Raw genomic sequence first — 23823 nt, 5'->3', positions numbered from 1 at the left:
TCATTCACTCCTGGCGTGTTTTTTTTTTATCAAGTAGCTTTTTACAGTAGACCTTCACTATATATATTTTTAGTAGGGAAGGGAAAATAGACATTCTATAAAAGTTAATTATCTTTTTTACTTGTACCTACCTACTATGCTGTAGAATCACCTCCCGAAGTTGGGCACTATACTTTACCCGGGCATAATGTATTCAAGTTATAACAATGTTGAATTATTAAAAAAAAATGAAAATTGGAAAATGTTGATTGAATTGGATAGTGATCATTTATGACACGTGCTGAGGATGGAAACAGACAATTTTGATCTGAATTATAAGACCAGATGGCAACAGTTAATCCGGTCTTAATTTGTGTTCACTTTCCTTAATATATTATCTGTTTATTTGAATTGTTATTGCTAGTTAACCACCGCTAAAAGAATATTTTATGTGGAATTTCTCGTGGTTTTAAGTGCCTATTGATTTTCGTTAACTATGTGTTTATTACATTCGTTACAGTCTTAGAGCGAACATGACGACCATGATAATAAACAATGCAGACATATTAATGCGTTGTGTCATCGGTTTTCTTGCCTGGAGAAACTTGCGGAAATTTAAATAATTACCTGTCTTCCATTTTCTTTTCAAATACATTTTCTACTATTGATTTGGGACTTGCCAGTCTGATGTAAGCCTAGTAAGAAAGATTAAGGCGATGCCATACGTAGTAATGAAAAATCATGTGTTTTTAGTTTGAAAATTTGGTCGCCTAAAAATGTTTCAGATGCTTTAATTAAATACTGCGAGTAGAATGCATCTTGGCCTTTAAAATAATCGAGTATTTTTTAAATAAATCTTTTTATAAGCCCAGAAAAAAATAATGTATAAGGCCTATGAAAACTGCTTTAAAGTTCAAAATCTCCTACTTAAGAACCCATTTTCGGTTATAATTTTATTGTATAATGTGGCAAATTAAGTCATCTATAAAATGATCGAAAAAAATTAAATATTTATGCCTGAACATCCACAAAATAAAATAAAAGGCACTTTTTGGCCATGTTTTTTTCTTGCATAAATCAAAACAGTCGGATGGTGTTAAGCGGGAATTTAAACCTTATCGCCATCTACGTAAGGGTTGTTATTGATAGCGGCTCAATTTAAAATATTACACGACGTAGTGCACTAGGAAACAAACAGTCGTACATTTAAGCATAAACAGTAATTATTCATATGTTCTGGACCAATAAAGTTCCATTAAGTTTAGTTATTGATTTAGTATTTGTACCTACACAATATTTTTATGAATGACAAAGAAATCTAAAAATAAAAAAAACATTATAAGGAATTACAAAATGTTATAAAACAAGTAAAGACAGTTAGTAGTAATACAGTTTTCGCATTATTATACTAAAAACAATAAAATAAACTACGATGATTGTATTATTTCACAAAATAAAAAATTAAGTTATCAGTTTAGTAAGCTGCATTTAATATGTTTTCAAGTAACAGTTGAAAATGTGTACATCTTTAGAGGCATTGTGAGTTTTACAGATACACAGATACAGTCCTATTAAAGATTTTAGCGCATATTTGGATTTCTAGTGTGTTCTAAATAAGTCGATGAATTAACAAGATTTTGTATAAGAATATGCTTAAATTGTTTGGGCATGTAGAGCGAATGAACGAAGAGAGGAGTGTAAGGAGAATCTATGACGCGAATGTGAACATGCCACGCTCAAGTTAGAAGAGTATGTATGAGACTGTACATGAGTATCAGTGAGGCAAGGATTGTGTTCCAAGACCGTGTTATTGTTGTTGGCGGTCTGTCTTCTCTGCCTACCCCTGTGAAAAGGGCCGGCCCTGAGCCAAACGGCGCGAGTAAAATTTTGGCGCCCCTTGTCAAAACCAATAGACTCCTAGGAAGGTGATTTCTGTAATCAATAATATTCGGATGATTTGTATTTTTGTGTAGCTCCTTTTTGATGAAAAAAATCTCAAGGGCGATGTGTTAGGACCTCTAAGTGTTAGGTATTATCAGAGCCTTGATGCCTTGGAAAGACTACTTCAATTGGGCCCTCTTGGGGCCGGCTCTGCCTGGGGGGTAGGGGAAATGGCGTGATGGTTAGTTAGTTACCAACAATTTTTTTTTGTTTGCGAAAAACCGGTCATTTAAGGCTTAAGGTATACAAAAATCAAAATGTTCGTTATGTAATGTAGGTACAAATTAGTAAGACCAGAATCAAAGAAGTAAAGAACCAAACAATACACTTGCGTGAATTGGTGTGTTTGTGTTCACTTCTGACAGGGAAGTCCTTGCGAAACATTACTGACAAACAGCATTTTTCCATTCTTTCAAAATCGCAGTACTATACACTGAAATAATATAAATGACTGAATGATAAACACTCTGTTCACTTTATTTTTCCACCAACCGAAGCTGCATATCTTTTGTTTATTATTATTAATTTTGATATGTTTGAAACGGTTCCATGATAACTCAACACAGTTACAATTCAACACACGTTTAAAAAGTGATATAAAGTCATTGGAAACGATGAAAAAAAAAATAAGAGCAAATGTGACAATTTTTCGTTTGTAATGTTTTGTTCTCTGTTGATTTCAGAATAAGTGACGAGTATGATTTAATAGATTGCAACGATCTGGATCGTTTCGAGACATTCCTACGCCGCTACCGCAACGTGCTGCACCCCAACCACTGCCTGTGTCTGTCTGCCAAGCTATCGCTCAGCCAGCTCTACGGGAAGGTAAATACATAATTCAACGCTTTAATATGGAACTGCTTTAATTAAGCCAGTAAAACAAGACAGTAAAAAAACATAAATTGGAGAATTCGCCTGCACTAACTATTTCTCACAGATTAGTTTGACTAGGTACCTACTACTACTACAAGGTAGGTTTTCAAAACTCAATCATTATAATAACCCTTTAATTGTCTATTACATTCATATCAAGATTTCTCAATTATTACTATGATAAATTTTCAGAACTTTTACCAATTTTCCTCATTATTTATTTTCTAAATTCAAAGATAATAGAATGTCTAAATTAGAACGAAAACCGAATTACACCTGCTGAGCCTCAGCCGAGGCACTAGCTTTATTACTCAGCCAGGCAACTTATTAGAGAGTAGAGGTGATCACATGTAGAATTACAACAACAAACGACACACATTCCTAAATTTTGAATTATTTTTTCTTTCACTGACTGAGTTGGTTGATCGCACTGATTATGTTGAAAGCGAGTGAAGCACCGAGTTTCGTATACTTGTGGAGGGTGGGCGGAGGGTGTATTTACTCGACCTAGTCATTGAGCCTTGCTTCTTTCCACTGTCCCATCTGAATCCCTCGCTACTAGGCCGATTTCTCACTGCACTGATCACATTAGCCGAGCACTCGGTAGGTGTATTAACACCTCTATCCAGGGGGAGGGAAAAAATAAAAGAAAAACTTTTTATAACTGGCGCCAAAATTACCAATCTGCTATTTTGTAAGGAAGTAAGAGTGCTGGACTGCCGGAATATACGATTAATGAGTATCAATAAAATGTGAATTTATAAAAAGCCCTGATCTAAAGTGTGGCTTCTTTGCTGATCAACCGATTACTGACTACAGAGAGAACTCTTTTTGGGCGATGGAAAGTAATTTATCTATGAAAAGTGTTCAGAATGCTGAAAAATCTCTGATCTGTAAACATGATGTGTCAGGGTGTTAGTCCGCACTTGATATGTAAACATGATGTGTGAGGGTTTTAATCCGCACTTGATATGTAAACATGATGTGTCAGGGTGTTAGTCCGCACTTGATATGTAAACATGATGTGTGAGGGTGTTAATCCGCACTTGATATGTAAACATGATGTGTCAGGGTGTTAGTCCGCACTTGATATGTAAACATGATGTGTGAGGGTGTTAATCCGCACTTGATATGTAAACATGATGTGTCAGGGTGTTACTCCGCAATTGATATGTAAACATGATGTGTCAAGGTGTTAGTCCGCACTAGATTTTTTTTATTTGTAACACGACTGGCTTTCCTTCAAAGATAGTATTACTTGTATTCTAATATCTTTGCTTTTCTTAGTGTTTATTTAGGTAAACACGAGTCTACAATAAATATTGACTTTCGACTTTGTTGAACTCGAATACACTTTGTTGAGAAACATTTTTTTCTAAATTGAGGCGTTATTACAATATCAGAACATATAATGCCATCACAGCCCATGGGGTGATTAAATCACCGGTTTCCAACCTTTTTTGACTTTCTTACCCATTGACAGAGTAACGCGCTAAATTATTTATTAAATATTACTTATGTTTTTTTTTCCATAATTTCTCTGATTTGTATTTTATTGGTGATTATTTGCGAAAAAACGATATTTTGATAAATGTGGGGGAATTATTATGTGCTTTGGTGTCTAATCTACCCTTTCACCAGCTTTTCACAGCTAACACAATTTAAAAAAAAAAGTATGTCTGTATGCTTTATACGTGTATGTACTAGAAATATGGATATTCTATTTCTATTTAAATCTGACTACTTCATTGTTCCTCCCCTGAAAGTGAAAGCTCTATACAATTTAAAGCTGGATCCCTGTTCAATTTGTCAAACCTGTCACAGTTTTCTTTTTTATTCTATATCCATATGCTAATTTCTACGAATATTGTTTATAAATAAACTGTTTTTAGTAAATTAAATAATAATATTATAAAACAAATTTAAATGGAGTTCTACATATTAAACTTGTTATTAATAAACTTAACGTTTCCAGGTGGATTCCCACTTAATCCATCAGATGACTCCTCCGCAGCTGAGGAGAAAGAGAGACATCTGCCGGGATATTCTCAAAGTGTTTAATGTCCTCGAACCGGGCTTCTCCAGGCTAAGAGGTTTGTTACCCGGATGTTAGTTGTATTGCTTCTCGCTAGAGTTTTTTTAAGGCGTTGTGCGTTTCCATCAAATATTCTACGGGAGAGATTCTACGGAAGACATCGATGACATGAAAAACAAAGTACACCATAGCGCACAATTTTTCACCATCCGAAGGGTTGATGGTACTCGTTTTTTTTTATTTATTGCACGGATTATAAATGTTGGGAACGGAAAAAATGGCGAGCACTGCCATGATGGAGTATAGGATGTTTAGCTAGTAACGTACCCACGGGCATCGATACCAATATTACTGTCGAAAATAGATAGTATTTGAAGAAAAATAAATGTTGATCTATAATAATAATTTAAAGTTAAATCTTAAAATCAAAATAATATATTGTATTGCATTGTTGTACCTACGGGTATCGATACTAATATTACTGTCAAAAATGGAAATTATTATTTTTTTAAATGTTGATCCATTGTAGTTAAATCTTAGTTACTGGTAGTTAGGTCTTGCAGGGCAGGGTATTGGCCGGCAATATTGTCATGTCCCGTCTAGATTGTTGTAATATATAAGTCAAATTCACAACACAACAAAACGATGTCCTGAAATGACTTCACAAAATTTGTATAAAATAAAGAAATTATTTTTTGTTGTTGTGAATTTGTTAAACATTACGTCAATCTTGGCGGGACACGATATGCCCAGCAAAACTATTGACAGCCAAGACAATATTGTTTGGCAATACGCAATTTAATCGTCCGAATGTTTAATTTAATTAAGTACCTAATGTAGTTGTTCCAAGAATCGGGAAATTAGATAATTATATAAATATTTTTTCGTAAAACGCCGATTAGTCAATTAATTTAATGGCTTGTTGTTTAAACAAATTGTTTGGCAAGGAGCATAATAGGCGATTTATCTCGATCGTTTATCAGCACTTTTAACAAAAAAAACATCTTCCACAAGCGTTTACAAATAATTGAATAAATTACTCGATACATTTATTTCCAGGGACAACTCTTTACGAGCTGCATGCCCCATTAATGGTGCTGACAACGCGAGAGTTTGAAAAGAGAGAAATTACGAAAGCAGAACTTCGAACGCGGCTGATCGAGGTAAACATTATAATTAACTACATAATTACAATAATTTAAAACCTATTCTCATTATGTCGTGAGGTAAGTATTTTTTATTATTCATAGGGTGTTCAAGTTCAATAATTATGTTCCGAAAACAAATGATTGTTTTCAAAAATTACACAATTAATTATGGAGGTCTCACTCAAAGATACACAAGTTAGTAATTCTTATAAATTGTTATCTATTTAGATATAAACGATAGGTAATTAGGTGTTTCGCTTGGTTATCTATAAGTATAGCAGGTAAATCATTGTATAGAGATCATTGCTTGTGTAGTGGTGTACTGGATGAATACAAAATAATTAATACATACCTAATAATAAATAATTACATAAAAATTATGTTTTTGTTAGGAAGCTGAAGAATGAAACAAATTAAGCATAAAATAACATTATCAAATTGAATCGCGAGTCTAAATTTAAACGGGATTAATAAACGTCGGTACGCAGCCAGTTTCTTTGGGCATTTTTGGAGTAAGAGGGGACTGCAGGCAGGTGTTCTAAACTACGTCAAAAACTTTTTTTGATACTTTTCGTATATTGGTTAGCACAAATACTTACATTCAAACGTGTCCTTTTTAAAATTACTGCACATTAAGGAAATTAATATGTAATTTAGTTTTTATTGATAAGGAGATATTAATGCTTAATAAGTTATGTTATTTGTTTGAATTTGAATTATACTATTATGGACAATGCGGGAGAAAGCTTGTACAAAAAACCACTGGTACACGGGCACAACACAAGATTTACAGAAGGAAACGGGATAAAAACTCCTCGAATTTTAGATAAGTATGGAGGCCGTACTCTTGAATACTTGGTACCTGTGATCTTCAACAAACTAAATAAAAACTTACAAATTGTGAATAATGAGAGACCCTGCCCTAAAATCATAAAGCTGTGGTTAATAAATGACCAATCCATGTACCTTTGAACACCTTTATGTAAATTCCCAAACTCTTTGTTTTTAGTGAGGTGCATTAGATATATTATGTATTTACAATTACTCGTTAGAAATATATTTTGCGAATGTCTGCAATAAAATAAAATCTGTGAAATGTACCTACTTAGAAATAAGACTTACTCATGTACACATAATCATACAATGTTATAGATATAGACTTAAGATATTTTGATTCGGTGGATCCTGCAGACAAGCTGGCTTGTGACAGCTTTGTTGGTCTACCTATTTTGTTAAATAAAAAATAAATAAAAAAATAAAATAAAAAAACACACTGCACGGATAAACTGACAGAAGTGTATTTTGGGCGTGACTGCAGCTGTTGAACATGAGACAAACGACGTACGTGTGTCTACTTTCCTCAAAGAAAGGAGAAATGTAAACTTTATCACACATCATCTCGAAATGAAACGCCGTGTACCGTTGCCGTCTTCGTGTCGTTAGGCCTGTCTGCCGTGTCTCCGTATGTTGGGAATTATAAAAGCGCCCATTGACCTATCTGAGGCCCAGGAGGTGAAAATCAATTTTATATCAAATCCAAAATTCTTTTTAATTGCAACAAAAATATCAGGACTTTAGATAACCGCTTATACCTAGATTGCATACAGTTGGCAATGTTTTCTCAGAAGTATTAGATGTGTTTAACTGCACGGAATATAGTCATAAGGAGGATATTATAACATACCTCAAACACAATAATCAAAGTCAGGAATGATAATATTCTTCTGCATGGCTCCTATATCATATTTTACTACATCTAAACTATTTACTTCAGATATCTTATTTTATTTTATTTAGCTAACATAATATGTATTATTTAAATAAAAAATATTATTTCTTGTCCATAAGTATCATTGAATCGCTGACAGCCCTGAATTTTTAAGGCGATGCCAGACGTAGTAATGCAAAATCACGTGTTTTTTGTTTGAAAATTTGATCGCCTAGAAATGTTTCAGATGCTTTAATTAAATACTGCGAGTAGAATACATCTTGGCCGTTGAAATAATCGAATATTTTTTATATAAGTCTTTTTATAAACCCAGAAAAATAATGTATAGGCATATGAAAACTGCTTTAAAGTAAAAAATCTCCTACTTACGAACCCATTTTCGGTAATGATTTTATTGTATAATGTGGCAAATTAAGTTATTTATAAAATGATCGAAAAAAAATTAAATATTTATGCCTGAACATACACAAAATAAAATAAAAGGCACTTTTTGGACATGTTTTTTTCTTGCATAAATCAAAACAGGCGGATGGTGTTAAACGGGAATTTAAACCTTATCGCCATCTACGTAAGGGTTGTTATTGATAGCGGCTCAATTTAAAATATTACACGACGTAGTGCATCGCCTTAATGCCAAGTTGTGATGCCTACTCAGCTATTCCAAGTACAATTAATTTAGTGGGTAACAATAAACTCACTACTGACTATTATCATAGACACCTCATACTTCGACTTATGACAGGTCTTATATAAGCCTAAGATAAATTAGTTCAACCCATAGACATATGAATATTAGTAGACCTGCCCTAAGTGATTAAAAGCGTATTATCCCCACTCCACATTCCGGTTCCATTGGAGCCGGCTCTGCTCGCGTATGGCCTCAAGTGAAATTTGAAAACGTGACGTCATCATTCTTGTGCGAACTATGGTCGAGGCATCATCGGTTCATTTTACGAAATAACACGGCAAAATGTTGACTTGTACTATGAAAACTTGTAAAAATAGATGTGAAAAAGAGAATAAACCCAATTGTCGTATTACATTCCATATATAAGCATTATTTTACTTTATTTTAAGCATATTCACATCGTATAATATGAATCAGTTGTTACTATCACATCGAGAAACGTCTGGACGCGAAACACAAAGCTGGTTGGTTGCTGGGAAGTAAATTATGAACATTTATAAAAGTGTCTTAACTAAATACTTAAACGAAATATTCGACTCTGAAAATAGAACCGAATTTTTTTGCCGAATTTGGACTTCGCAAATTTCTTCATAACGTGGCGAGTAATTTGCGCTCCCATGTAAAAATGTGTATTCATTCAAAAGCAGATTTTACTTTTAAGAAGTAAATGGTGATATTATAATGCGAGATGCCTATTTACTGTCAGATTAATTCCTATGTCTGTGGTTCAACCGTTGTTACACTGGTATATATTTATTTTGAATTATGCATTGTCTTACTGCACTTATATTAATAAATGCATCACTTGCAATAGTGTTTTTGTGTACACATTAATTGTTCTTTAATTTATTGCTATTATTATCCTGTTTTTCGCTGTACACTTGTAATTCGATTTTCGCTGTAATGTGAGATCCATTTTATGGCGTTTGAATAAATAAATAAATAGATATTGATTGCACTTTCCCAATAGGGATTTTTTGTTCAGTGCACATATTGCATACTATGACATTATTCATAAAATTATACAATGACCCAGAATCAGTAAATAATTTCGTTAGGAAACAGATATGTATTTTAATGGTTTACTGACCATTGTGTTTGTGTTGTTTGTTCAGGTGGCGAAATGCTTGGACGAATCGGCCAAGATCCTAAATGTGGAACCTCCCGACTCCTCGGAGGGTATAATGGCCACCGCTGCAAGGGACGCCCTAAAGCAAATAAAAGACTGGGAGAAGATAATTGGAAAAATATTGTAAACCAATTACTATAATTACTTCTAGTGTTACGTTTGTGTTGATTAATAATTAACTTTAAAACTATATAATATTATTAACCGTTTTTAATAAGAATATATAAGACTTCATAAATTAAATATTTTTTTATTGGTAGCTTATAGAACCCCTCTTCTGAAAACGTATCGGCGGTCTGTATGTTTAATGCAAAGATATTAGAAGAACGAGATATGCTATGTTGGCCGCTGGACCGTAGGCGGAGTACTACCTAATTAGGGTACTTTGAATACTATCGGGACGTGTACGCACAGAAATCTGTTCTCTGTATTAGTGCGGATACCTTAGCGTAAGCGAAGGTGTGCAGTAGTATTGGTGAACAAAATCGGCGACACTGGGCAAAACAATTCCACACAGTATGGACTTCTCATAGCACATCTCGTTCTTCTAATATCTTTGGTTTAATGTCATATGAGTGAATACATAAAATCTTATATATAAGTCTAAATATAAAGTCAGGTGTCCAGCGACAAAATGTTTTCAGAACATCCGACAAAAACATTGGGTCGGGGCCACATTGTTTTCCGTGGCCGATGGAAAACAAAAACAATATGGCCCTATCCCAATGTTTTGTTTTCGGATATTTTGAAAACATTTTGCCGCAGGAGACGCCCCATTTATTGAAAGATTTCGATTATGAGTGTTACGCGTCCGAAACGAGTATAAAATTAATGTAGGTTTGGGAATCTGGTAAGGAGACAGTGAAAGATGATAGTTGTTGTGTTGTGTAATAGGGTTATTTTGATTCAGTAGAATTGCGCAGTTGGGAGATGAGTCCGGACCGATGACGATGACACCAGGTGTAGGCGGCGATGACTGCGATGGAGTGGTCAAGGCGGTGGTCAGTGAGTGTCACCGAACTCGTGGATTTGTTCAGCACTGGTGAACACATGGAGTCTTCCGGGTACTCCAGTGTGAACAAGATAGCCGAATGTCGGCCAAATATCATGACAGAATGCGACAATATGAGTATATCAATATCAATATCAACATTTGAATGAACACGTGTTCCGCCGTCTTCATAAAACATTCGCTTTTGACTGATACTTTGTTAGGAACTCTGTCAATTAATGGAGAAGCAGTCGATTTAAAATTTAAAATTAATGTGAATTAATTTTTAAAATACAAACATAATATATGAATTAATTAATTTTTAATATATATAATGGACAAAAGAGACATCTCTGGTCATTTTTGGATGGATTTTGCTCTGCAGGTGAATTATAACCGACTACAGTCACCTTTTGCATTGATCAGTTGGATTCATCCGGATTGTGTCATTTGTCAAAAGATGTCTATTTAAGACAGAAATGATTGAAATATATTTTTTTGTCACAAATCATGGCAGTGCGTATTATTGCAATGTGCTGATTCTTCATTAATAATTCTACTCTCTTGAGAACTGGTGACACATTATAATCTCCTAGTGAGAACTCAAATATATTTTGTGCTGATTGAAGATCAAGGAGCAAAACTCATTGCAAGTGGGATTCTCTGGTGAGTCTTTCTGTTCATATGTATTTTGGTGGCTGGGTTATAAGTTGTGTTCTCCTGCAGAGTGAATTCATTGATCAATCCTTTTTTTCATAGGGATTTAAAATATTCCCTGATGGTCTGTGCTATTTACACGCCAGATTATCTCCAATTAATTTGTAAAAAGCCTGCAGTCCCGTTTTTAAAAGGAAAACGATAGCGAACCAGATTTTTAATAAATCAATTAATAGCTAGAATGCTCGGTGATGTGTATAAGCATTGATAAAAAAATTTGATACTTGCGCAAGGTGCAGTCCATTTCAGAAATTTCCGTGTGGCGAGGTGCAGTTCGTAATAATTCTTTGAAAAGATTGTTGGTGAATTAATAAATTACACAATAACTCCCACAATTTGAAGTAATTAAAAACCACCGCAAGAATTACACCCGCATAAAATGTCACACTTCTTCTTGGAAATCCCCTCGCATCTCCCTGGATGCGCCACTAGCTGAGGTTGCTCAGGATCTCATTTGATTCCCCACTTATGTAGTCTGTATTTTTGGACCATTTATAATTGACTAAATTTATTTAAAAATTGAAAATGTGAATGTTTTGACATTCCGAGGGTTGATCAATAAATAAATATTAAAAAGGGTGATGGTTAGTTATGCCTCTAGAGCAGTGTTCCGCAAAGTGTGCTCCGCGGCACACTGGTGTGCCGTGGCCATTTGTAAGTGTGCCGCGAGTCCCGCGTCACTTCTCACTAAGTGCTCTGTAAATCGGTCTTTACTTTTCTGTGCGGCGCGGCGGCCGGAGGTGGCTTTGATAGTGAAACACTTGGAGCTGTTAGCAGAAAAAATGAACTCATATTTTCCTAAGTGTGACCTGCAACCTATGGACTGGGTAAGAAATCCATTTTCGGAAAGCATTTCCCTTGGACATTTACCAATAAACGAGCAGGAATAAATCAGATTCATGGAGCTTAAAACTGATCGGACACTAAAATTCAAATTTTCTGAAACAGAGTTAGCATATTTTTGGCTCCACGTAAAAAATGAGTATCCACTCCTGCCAAAGCGAGCTATTGCAATTCTATTACCATTTGCTACGACCTATTTATGCGAATTGGGGTTTTCAACTCTCACAACGATAAAGTCAAAAAAAGAGAACGCCTGAGGACGATCGACGAAGAGATGCGAGCAGCGTTATCAACGATTGTTCCAAATTTTGATCGTCTGTGTTCAGTTAAACAGGCCCACATTTCGCATTAAACATCTTTTCATGTTATATTGATTTTAATAATAAATATTAATAAAATATTGTTTTTGGTAAATTTTGGTTCGGAGTGGCCACGCTTATTACGAATAATTTTTAGAAAAAAACTTTAGATATGCCGTAATTACTATAAAAGGAAACTTTTTGGCTTGGTGGCGGCGGAAAAAGAAGCATTTTAATTATCAATTGCGTAAAATTAAAATTCACTTCTCGAACCGATTCGGTGACAGTTCGCGGTCATTCTGTCACTGTTATGTGATAAATATCAATCATAATTACACAAACCCGGCTAGACAAACCCTGCTTTGCCAAACAAACCATTCAAAACCTGGGATGTTTTTTTAAATTATGATGACATGCAGCTTTCGTAGTTTAACCTCTATGTTCGCCGTTATTCGTAATAAGCCTAGCCAATCCTATCCAAAATTTACCTTGTTTTTTTTTTCTTTGGTGTACCGTTAAAATTTATTGATTAGTTAGGTGTACCGTGAACATAAAAAGTTTGCGGAACACTGCTCTAGAGTACTCTAGACGTCTAGACCCATTGTCTTCTATATTGTCCTCGTGTGAACTCGGAAAAAGTTGAAATCTTCACCTATTCAATTCATCTAAGCACGGAAACAACTTTATTCTACCGCCTACTGGAAAAAAATAACTTAATCATTAACAACATCCACTTTAAATTAATGATGTAACATTAATAATCGAATATGAATTGGGTACCTATTTAAAAAAAAATACTTCTACCCCCCTGAATACTACTGAAAAAGGAGTTAAAAAAGGAAAGGTTTCTTCCAGAAAACCGTAGACTAAATTATTCAAATCTATCATAAAAATATAAATGCAATATTTGGTGATCAAATAACTTATCAAAATGATAATTTAAAACGCCTTTAAAGTGATATAAAGTAATGAAACAAAGCTAGGTTAAATAGTTTACAAAGGTTAGGTTTAGTTTAGGTTAGGACTGTGTGTTGAATTGTCAAAGTTTTCACTTTGATGATTGAATTGTTTTACCTAAAATAATAAATTAACGGAAGAGACAGCCACCTACCGTGGTTTATCGAACAAAATACGAGGTAACATAATTTACTAAAATAAAAATAAAACTGATTAAACACTTCCACCAACTTTTACCCCTCTGTTATTACATTAGTATTCAATCAATGTAATATTATCTGGTTTTATAAAGTATTCTGGTAAAAAATGGCAAAAGGATCGGGTCTGATTCTGTTGGTCGGGCTGCTAGAGAGCGCACACTCCCGGACGCTGTCCCACTACTGCCCCCCACGGGGACTTTTGGCTGCTGGGTTTCCCCCCTGGCCCGGTTCGCCCCTCCTTAGCCAACCTGGCTGCCCAGGACTCCTCCCGGGCAGCCATATTGATGGCAGGCTTAGTGCGGACGTCCGGTCAACATGGGCCACTCGCTAGCAGGAGCCCCGGCCTCAAACCATCCGCCGATCCCAACCTCCGAGAAGCCGGATTACAAGAGACGCCACGCTCCCAATTAGAAACATTGAAAGATAGCGCGTATATGTAGCGAGAACAACCATCGAATCCCAGAGCGGCCATGCTTTTTATTTTATCGGAGTATTTTTTTCAATTAAGAATAACATATTAAAATTGTTATCTAATCAAATAGATTATTTAAAATCCCTTCTAGTTCTTTGGTTTGATTATTTATTGATTTTTAATGATGAAAATATTTCACCCAAACTACCGCCATCTATGCGTTGTACCCGAAATAAACATTGACTTTAAACCCACCTGGGGATTGTTTATGTAAGCTTTGCAAAAGGGGCAAGAGAAAAACAATTTTTATTGATCATTCAGTGGACCTAGACCCCAGACCAGTGCACCTCAGAATAGTTGTTCTAAATAGAACTATCTTATCAATAATTTGTTATAGGTAGTGAGGGAATTTCAGAATACTTCCGGAGAAACAAATATTCATTAAATTTAGGCATCACTCATTTTGCGTCACGTTTGGATATTTAATTTGTAAAATATTGTATTAATTTAAATAAATAAGTAGGTGCTGTTTACTAAAAAACATAGATATTTGGTAAGATTTTTAGTCAGATTTTTGTCAAAAGTAAAAAGTTTGAGTAGCGCGCTAAACCAGTGAAACTACATCCAGATACCGGAATGACTTGATGAAGATCACATTATTACCTCATTCCAGGTAACTAGCCACGTGTCAAACAAAATTATTACTGTCGACCAATAATTAATTTTAGTTCAATTAGTTCATTGACTAAAGTTTTTTCAAAGAGCTTTGATAATAACGCAACAAATAACAACAAACGCGCGTATTAGAAATACGGGATCAAAAACATAATATGCACAAGCAATACGAACACAATAATTGATCAAAAAAGATTCTTGTGATATGGTACTAAAAATACCGGATAAAATACTGGATACAAAATATCAGATTTTTTTTTACTAACACTACCAACCAAACACAGACCGATACAGAAACTACACAACTGCACTAAACTAATAACAATATTATAAGGTATTTATTACACGTATTCACAAAATCATTAATTTATTATATAGCTTCGAAATATGTATTTAGTTAGAAAGCGAAATATCTATCTTCTATCTAAATAAAAATGTAAATGTTCGTTTGTTCAAAATCTTCGAGAGTTCTTCATCGTTGCTTTGAAATGTTGACACAACTCGAGAGTTGCATTCGAATACACGTGTGTTGTTGTATACCTATATTACATAGATGCAGAGATGTGCAAAATGGGTACCCAAAACCATTTGAAATGCAAAATGGAAATGGGTCAAAACTTTTCCATTTGAAAATGCAAAATGGTTATTAGAAAAGCATTTCAAATGCAAAATACCTATTTTAAATGCATTGAAAATGCAAAATGGTTTCTCAGGTTAAACAATCAAAATAATTATAGAATTTTTAAACAATGTTGTCATTTAATAATGGACATTAATGTAGAACAAACATATTACATGATGGTAAATCCAAAAACACCACGACTACAGATTATGAAACCACAAAAATTTGCGCGGGACTAATGTTGCCAACGTAAAAACATAGAAACTGCTATCTAACATTTAATATTATAGCGTCATGGCCGGGGCCCTATGTTCAGTATTTGAATCAGTATTTTTTGTAATGGTATCACTCAATTGCCAGGGCTCCTACCAGGGAGCAACTTGACAAATGTAAATTATCTCTCATAGCGAGGTTGAGGACCGACTGATATTTGGGGCTTATAAAAAAAGATGAGTGGAGATGGTAGGAAGAATGTTGCAAAAAAGCATTTAAAATGGAAAATGCATTGAGAAAAGCATTTAAAATGCAAAATGGAAAATACCCATTTTGCATTTCCATTTGAAATGGATTTATTTGAAATAAAGCACATCTCTGCATAGATGTCACCTGTGACAGGTAAAACGCATGCTTTTTTAAAATAGCGCTATCTGTCTTAGGAACATTATGGGACAACAGTAATATTTTGTGTATCAATAGCAGTTTATTTTAAGCTATTCTGACGTTTTATAAAACAAAAGACATTGCCGTGCGGTACCCACACTTTTTTTTCCATTTAAATATTGAAAAACAAGAATTATGCTCTAATCTAAGCAATTTTCCGAAGATCTGCGTTTACAACGGTTGCAAATAACTCCTCAAAATGACAATTTAACACACCTTTAAAAAGTGCTATAAAGTTATGAAAAGTGATGAATATCTTAATATATAAAAATCAGGTGTCTCTGCGTTCGTACACGCTAATCTCCGAAACCGCCCAACCGAATTTTATGAAATTTAGATTATTTTAAAGATCTAAATTATTTTATTTTATTTTTTGACGAATTTCAAAAATACACACAACCACATATTTTAGCTTCTCAACACCCCCCCCCCTCCCACTCAATATTTTTAAATGCTATATTAAGGAGTTTTTATGGGAAAAAGGTTTGTATTTCATTTTTAAGTTATGTAAGCTTTATGTTTATTAAATATTGTTCACCAAATCGGACTATATAAAATCGGTCTATATAAAATGCGGTCTACATAGAAGGCGGTCTGTGGCAGGAGAACGTCTGCCCGGGCCCACTAGTTATATTATATATTTCGCTATTTTCAAGCTACCTAACATGTTAATTGGTTTTGCATAGGAATTTGTTCAACTCGTGACATGTATAATGGTTAGGAGCTCCCTCCTACAACACGGGTGTCTTCAAAACCCAGGTTCAAACTTTCCCTTCATTAAAAAAATCCTTCACATAACTTGTATTGAAGAATACCGGAGCTAAAAGAGAGCCTTGCGGGACTCCTGCATTGAGAGATTGTTCAGACAAATAGTGAAATACAAGAAAGGTTCCGAGGTAAAGATTATCATAATCATAGATTGAGGAATGTCTGGCCTTTGTGTCAAACTACTGTGTGAAGTATTGCATATCCCCGCATCAGCTGTGGATGACCGAACAGAACAGCACCAGAGCGGGAAACTCGGAAAGCACTGGTCTATTTTAGTCCAGTACTAATTCAGCTCCCGCATGGGACTTACTACGAAAGATTGATCAGTCGCAATCCACATTGCACGGATTTCTTAATAACTAATCATCACTCAGTACTGCATTCTCGGTGGATTGGATAAATATATCGAAGTGTACTCTACTGAAGGCAGAAAAAAGTGAGTTTATTATTTTGTATGATATTTTCTTGACCTTTAAGACTTTATTTAGCCGGATGAACTTCGCATGCGTTCCGCAGATGTCTAAAGCCGGGACTATTATTGTACACAGAGGTATTATCTTTCATTCAAACCCCGTCTTTTTATCGATGTCTTTTTGTGGTACATTTTTTATACATGGCATTATCATTCTCTAGACTAGTCTAGACCTTTCCTCTAAGTGTTTATATCTACAACGAAGAAGGGCGTTCCAATGCAGATCGCTTTTTTGTTTGAACATTGGCCAGGGTAAAAATATAAGTAGGTATGGCCATTTATCTGGCATATTTTTGCGTCTAGAATCGTCTTCAGCAAACGGGAAAATAATAAATAAAAACAATAATTGTTGTTACGAGATTAAATTAAATTGTTGTTGTTCTTAATGTACGGAAATTGTTCATAAAATGAATTTGTTAATATTTTGTAGATAAGATACACCATGGAAGGCAAATGTTCTGTGTGTAACAAAACAGCCACCAACAAATGCTCCAAATGCCACTTGGCGTATTACTGTTCCAAGGACCACCAGAAAGATCATTGGAAGATTCACAAGCATACCTGTATGCCCGTCATTGTAAGTTATCTGCTTATATTCTCTTGCTTTTAGTACATATGATATCAACACGACCATTATTTCAATCATTACATTCGATGCAGAAATAACTCTCTGCGATATTATTCATTTAGTTTGGATATATATGTTTGAATGTTTCTATAGCGAGTATAGTAAATTGTCCGCATTGCTTAATATATAATGAAATTAGAGATTTCTTTTGATTTAGGTGAAAGAAGACAAGTTGCTGGGCCGCCATTTGATCGCCTCGAGGAGTTTAAAAGAAGGTCAAATTGTGTTCAAAGAGAAGCCACTCGTTGTTGGCCCGTCACAGGTAAATAAACTGAAGCTTGTTTTCCATTTTAATTTATAACCCATTCCTATTAACGTATTATGTCTATTGTTTTCGTTAAATATTGTATATAAATATATATACGCCTATCGCGACACTCGACACCCCAATGAGACAAATCTAGCGAGTGCCCTAGATAAAATATTATTTTTGAATTATTAAAGATGATAATACCAATTGTTTCAATAACACGAATTAATCGCCATTCCGTGTGAGAATCCATTCAAAGGAACTTCTGCGTGTTATTTCCAACACCAGACAGCACAATAAAACTTAATTTTAATAATTGTTTGAGGTTCGGCGAGTATCACATGACATATATTAGGAATTGTCCGATGTGGTCACCTGTAGGTACAGCATTGTTTAAATTGATGTTTTAGATAACAGTTCCCGTGTGCATGGGGTGCTGCAAGGTGCTAACTGAGACCACCTCTAAACCTTGTGACCGGTGCGGTTGGCCCGTCTGCAGCGACTTCTGCCAGAAGTCGCCTCATCACAGGCCGGAGTGTGACCTCACCGCGGGGAGGGGGAGCAAGGTGAGAAAAGTCAAGAAATGTCGTACTGATCTCAGGGGTTTCTCCTCTTGAGGTGATGAAATAATTCAAATGTCAACACGAGAAAAAGCACGTAGAAACAATTATGGAACCATACCAATTGAATATTCAAAGGAAGTGAATACCTTTCCTCGGGGAAAAACAAAAATCCCGGCAGATACTTAATATTGTAACCACCGTTTTCATTAATAATTATGATACCTTATCTTTTGTTCAGGTTAACATTCAGACCTTTGGGATTCCTCATCCCAATTACCAATCCATAACAGTGCTGAGGTGTCTTTACCAGAAAAATGCTAACCCGATTATATGGGACAAGCTCATGGCCCTAGAGTCCCACGATGACCACAGGAAAGGAACTAACAAGTGGAAGACGGACAAAATTCAGATAGCTCAATTCATCACCAGATTTTTCAAGCTGGATACAGAATTTACGGAAGAAGAGATCATGAAAGTGTGCGGCATAGTTCAGGTATACCTAGTCTTTTAATTTACATGTTTAGCCTAAACGCCTTACAAACCATACAACCCGATCGAAAGATTATGAAGGTCGATGCAACATACCCAAAGATGACATGGGCCATGAGGTTTTACTCAGGGCCTGTATTGGATTTGACATAAATATAATATTTTTAATATGTTTTGTCTTTCAGGTAAATGGACATGAAGTTCCTCTGACTGAGCCACCATTTGTTGCAGTTTATGATGTTACTTCAATGGCAGAACACAACTGCAGGGCCAATTGCAACAAAAGCTTCAGCAGTCGTGGTGAGGTAAGATTCCGTATGAACTTTCTTGTTTTTTTTTTAAAATATTCATATACATTAAAGTATTTCATAACTTTTACGAATATTTTTCGGTCCTCCAGGTTTTAGTCGTAGCGGCGACAGACATTGCAGCTGGAGAGAACATAACCATTTGCTATACAGATCCCCTATGGGGCACAGCTAATAGACGACATCATCTCCTCGAAACCAAGTTCTTCGAATGCTCTTGCACTAGGTGCTGCGACGTCACTGATCTTGGAACAATGCTCAGTGCAGTACGTTGTCAAAAAAGGTTTGTGGCAAATGTTTTTACCCATCCACGATAATATCCCATCCACCCATCATCTTCAATAATATTTTTCAAATGTCTAATACTTGTCATATATTTTTTTATAGTAACTGCAGTGGATATGTGTTACCCAAAACATTTATTACTCGTATTGAAACGGAAAACCAAAAAAGTGCAGCATTAGAAGATATTCAGATGCAATTAAAGAATGTTGATATTGAAGATTCCAATAAAAAGGAGGAAACCATAGATAGCACTATTAAATCCGGTAAGAAGGGAAAGAATGCCAAAAATGATAAAAACAAGGTTGATGACAACGAAGATGCCAAAAATAAAGACAATAACTTAATAGTAAATGCCGATAAGCCCTCGAGTGTGGATGAAGGTGGAAATTCGTTGACCAATGGAAATGCTGGTAGTTCCAATGGTGATTCCAATGGAATCGATGCTGGAAAAGAACTAAAGGAAAGAGAACGAGTTGATTGGCATTGTGACAAATGCGGAGGGACTGTTAATGAAGTTCATGTTTATAAACTAATGGATCACATTGGCAATGATCTTGAAGCAATGGAGAAGGGAAACGTTGATTCGTGTTTCAGGTATATATTTTCGATGACAACTTGCGTATGTAAACAGCACTGCTCTTGATTACGGAAGGTATTATCCCTAAAATTTTCTGTCCAGATTCTTGGAGCATTACGGGAAGTATTTACACCCAAATCACTACTACATGGTTGACGTAACTCTGGCGCTCGCCCAGTTGATTGGACAACAGCTGGGGACCTCCTTGCAGACTGTGACAGACGAGAGACTGCAACTCAAAATCAAAACCTGCAGAGAGATGTCAGAATTGCTGGAAAAGCTTGTCCCAGGTAAAAACAGAGCTGTATTTAAAATTGAAAACTGATTTTTATTCTTATCATTTAGAGTTCCACTGTAACGTCTTCTCATAAATGTTTTGGCTACGAGGTAGAGAGATTACAGCGGAGTTATCAATGGTATTTCTTGGTATCAGGGATTAGGAAAGTACATATTGCTGAACAAAAATATAGTGACAAAATTGTTAGCCAGTTAGACGATGTCGATATTTTGATATCACACATACCTGTCCATCTAATTAAAGTTTCGTAAAATATTATATAAAACGGAATCCTGCTGTCCGAAAGACGAATAGTTTCTAAAATGAAAGTTTTTCTTCAAGTTAAAATACCAAGACCGGAGTAAAGATTAAGGTATATATTTTCAATTTTATTATGTTTCTGTTATAGCGGAGCTGAGAGCCCGAGGAGCAGTCATGTTTGAATTGCACGCAGCAGTAGCTGAATTCGGAAGGAGAGAGGCAGCTCGCACTGGAGCGGGTCCTCCAGCAATGATTAAATACTTGCTGGTACATATTATCATGATTATTATTGTGTTCTTAAAGGACTGCTGGAAAAGATTCTAGCATAGGCGCTTTCTACTTAACCGTCAGCTAGGGATTCGATCTAGAATTCAAATTAACCTAAAATTACTATGATTGATTCTGGGTAGACCACCGCTAACAACTTTCTTTTTTTGTATCTTTTAGTTTTATCTTCCGGTTTTTGATACTTTTATATCTCATCATTATTTAATGCTATATTTATGTTTAATCAGAAGATCTCTTTTAATGCATGTATCTTTTTGTTTTTTTAGAATTGATTGTTGTTTTTTTCAGGAATCGAAGGACATGTTGGAAAAGTCTATCAAATTTCTGGAACACGAGCCGGAAGACCTACCTGAAGGGAAAATCTGCAAACAAGCCAAGATCAACCTTGTAGACATGGATTCAATGATACAAAACCTTTTCGCACTCGATAGTCCTATGTAATTCACAACACTCCTTTTACCCACCTTTTATAAATCAAAACTATATCATTTAGCGTCTAAAGGTGTTTAGAAAAGACAATATCAATTAAATATTGTAAGTAAATAAATAATGTGTTTTTATTTATTTATTCAGGTTCTAAAAAGATTGCATTTACATCAATTGGTCTGATTCGTGTTTGTCTCTAGTTTTACTTTTTAAAATATTAATACAATATGGAGACTAATACATAATTACACTGTAATTTTTACTTTTAAAGTGCAAATTTTTATTTTCTCCCGTGGATTCCCTAAACGAAAGTGATTTATTTGTTTTCTTGTATTTTCAGAAACTTTACTTCAAATAATAATGTTGTATGTTCTGTAGCTAGGCGGGTGGTCAATTGGTTACGTTCTGCAATAAGTATGTACTAAGTCGAGGGGTAAGGCTTCCGACTAGCAATCCGAAGGTTGCGGGTTCAAATCCTGGCGTGAACAAGTAAATTTTCTTTGATCAATTTGTGTTATTTCACAATTTATTCATTTAAAATAATATAAAATATACTTGCGTCACGTTCCAGAATGATCTCAGTATGAATTAATAATGATCTCACTAAGAATTGAAACGTTGCTTGAAATGGCTTAAGTCGTGTTTGGTGACCAGATCCGAATAGCCAGGCACTCCCCCACCTTCTCATTTTTAAGTACGTTTATTTAGTTTTTTTTAAATGTACATATTTTATTTCACACAAATCTTACAAAACTGAGCAATCAATTTGATTGTAAGAAATCTCTCATTTCTCAGACTTATATTTGTTTTTAATTTTCCCCATCTTCTTCCCCTCCCCACTACCTTCAGCCTCACAACATTAGCCGATTATGTTATAGTCTCACAGGCTCCAGGCAGTTGTGAGTAATTGGGACTCTTGGGCGGTTTTCAGATTTAAAAAAAACAAATAATAACTACCCCAAGTTACCCAGGTAATACATATTTGCTATTAATATTTTAATAATAACATATTATATTAATGTCTGTCTACCATAGAAAAAGGGTGTTATTCTTTATTTCATGGTCTTTATATATAAATAGTTATATAATATAATATAATGACTATGGACAAAATTAAAATAAACATCATATAAGGAATTAAAATCAAATATTGCCCATTTAAATATAATCAAACCGGTCCTCTTCATTTCTCCTCGTGTTTACAAGAATACAACCAACGATGCCAAATGCCTACATCAATCTGAATCCACAACTGAAAATAAGTAATTTCACTAATGAATATTTAAAAAGAAATTCCCCTTCGAAAAAGACTTTGAAGGCAAACTAGTGAGTGGTGATGTACCTGCCGAAAGTTTTCACAAATATGTAGACATTTGCAGTCAGTGATCATTGTTATTCATTATAATCATTATCATATCTATTGCGAAGGCTTGTAATAAATGCTGAAGCCAGCGCCTCTCATTACGGCGCATTCACTTCTGTTCAATGTTCGCATTGTCACTCCTGGATATTGAGAACCATTCTCTTAACCCTTTGGAAGCGAGATCTTTCGATCAAGCAACAGCCAAGTAGCCAAAATAGTAACTAACAGACGTTGCAAGCGACGAAAAGAAGCACTTACACGATTTAGGTACCTACACGGAAAAAACTTACTGATATAAAATATTTTTAATTTATTAAGAATCTCTTCAAATTATTCGTAAACCGGTTAAAAACGGGACTGCAGGCTCTTAACGTATTAAAGTCATCTGAGGCTTTCCCGTAAATGAATATAGTAGACTTTTGAAAATTGGAATTATAACATTGTGTTTGCATATGTATGGTGTTTATACATATACATTCCACATATTATATGTGAAATGTATATGTATAGCATCTATATAAACTGCTTGCTTCAGATGTCTTATAGTGTTGGCTAACGGATGTATTATTTTAATGAAAAATGTTATTTTTAATTGTCAAGTCTCTGACAGCCCTGAATTGTTGAAGCTACTTTGCCATACCCGCCGGCCATAGTGGCCAAGTGGAGATAAATTTGATTGTAACAATAAACTCACTACTATTTGCGCTATTATAATATTTTGCTAGATTATATATGTTGGCAAGTCACCTTTTCTCTATATTTTATCCTGTTTAAATGAAGTGCTTTCTATTATTGTAGCATTCTATGCCTTAAGAAAATTTCAGCTGTATCACATTCAATGTCGTTTTGTATACATATTGTTGTGTTCTTAAATGTAATACTAATATTCGCCTATGTACCACTGTGTACTTATAATCTCATGTATCACATTATTGTAAAAGCCTTTTATGGCGTTTAATAAATAAATAAA

General features: G+C 34.8%; 2 protein-coding genes and 1 non-coding gene across 4 annotated transcripts in view; 2 read left to right on the top strand and 1 right to left on the bottom strand.

Moving 5' to 3' along the window:
• The window catches only part of SmydA-4 (SET and MYND domain containing, arthropod-specific, member 4), a 48571-nt gene extending 38806 nt beyond the window's left edge, over nucleotides 1–9765 (top strand). For both annotated transcript variants that reach the window (XM_089632951.1, XM_089632943.1), the window contains 4 exons: nucleotides 2604–2745; nucleotides 4769–4886; nucleotides 5888–5991; nucleotides 9509–9765. In XM_089632951.1, coding sequence (XP_089489077.1) covers nucleotides 2604–2745; nucleotides 4769–4886; nucleotides 5888–5991; nucleotides 9509–9649 — 505 coding nt within the window. In that variant the 3' untranslated portion in view covers nucleotides 9650–9765. The remainder of the gene's footprint in view (nucleotides 1–2603; nucleotides 2746–4768; nucleotides 4887–5887; nucleotides 5992–9508) is intronic.
• Nucleotides 9766–13641: 3876 nt separating this feature from the next.
• LOC149426701 (signal recognition particle RNA) lies at nucleotides 13642–13937 on the bottom strand. The gene has a single exon (XR_016303261.1).
• A 3008-nt stretch (nucleotides 13938–16945) lies between these two features.
• On the top strand, nucleotides 16946–21737 carry SmydA-1 (SET and MYND domain containing, arthropod-specific, member 1). The gene is made up of 11 exons (XM_089632932.1): nucleotides 16946–17102; nucleotides 17569–17715; nucleotides 17924–18028; nucleotides 18427–18582; nucleotides 18818–19072; nucleotides 19254–19373; nucleotides 19469–19659; nucleotides 19764–20255; nucleotides 20341–20528; nucleotides 20925–21043; nucleotides 21353–21737. The coding sequence occupies exons 2-11, from the start codon at nucleotides 17581–17583 to the stop codon at nucleotides 21503–21505; spliced, it is 1914 nt and encodes a 637-aa protein (XP_089489058.1). The 5' UTR covers nucleotides 16946–17102; nucleotides 17569–17580; the 3' UTR covers nucleotides 21506–21737.
• The last annotated feature ends 2086 nt before the right edge of the window (nucleotides 21738–23823 follow it).

This window comes from Hesperophylax consimilis, chromosome 1 (assembly GCF_061612785.1).
Source record: "Hesperophylax consimilis isolate HC1 chromosome 1, BYU_Hcon_1.0, whole genome shotgun sequence".
Classification (NCBI taxonomy): domain Eukaryota; kingdom Metazoa; phylum Arthropoda; class Insecta; order Trichoptera; family Limnephilidae; genus Hesperophylax; species Hesperophylax consimilis.
This window is presented reverse-complemented; position numbering and strand designations above follow the sequence as displayed.

Coding starts and splice junctions, on each gene's coding strand:
- SmydA-1 (XM_089632932.1), top strand. CDS start 17,581: ATGGAAGGCAAATGTTCTGTGTGTAACAAAACAGCCACCAACAAATGC. Junction 20,529..20,924: donor GCTGGAAAAGCTTGTCCCAG/GTAAAAACAGAG, acceptor TTTCTGTTATAG/CGGAGCTGAGAGCCCGAGGA. Junction 21,044..21,352: donor CAATGATTAAATACTTGCTG/GTACATATTATC, acceptor TGTTTTTTTCAG/GAATCGAAGGACATGTTGGA.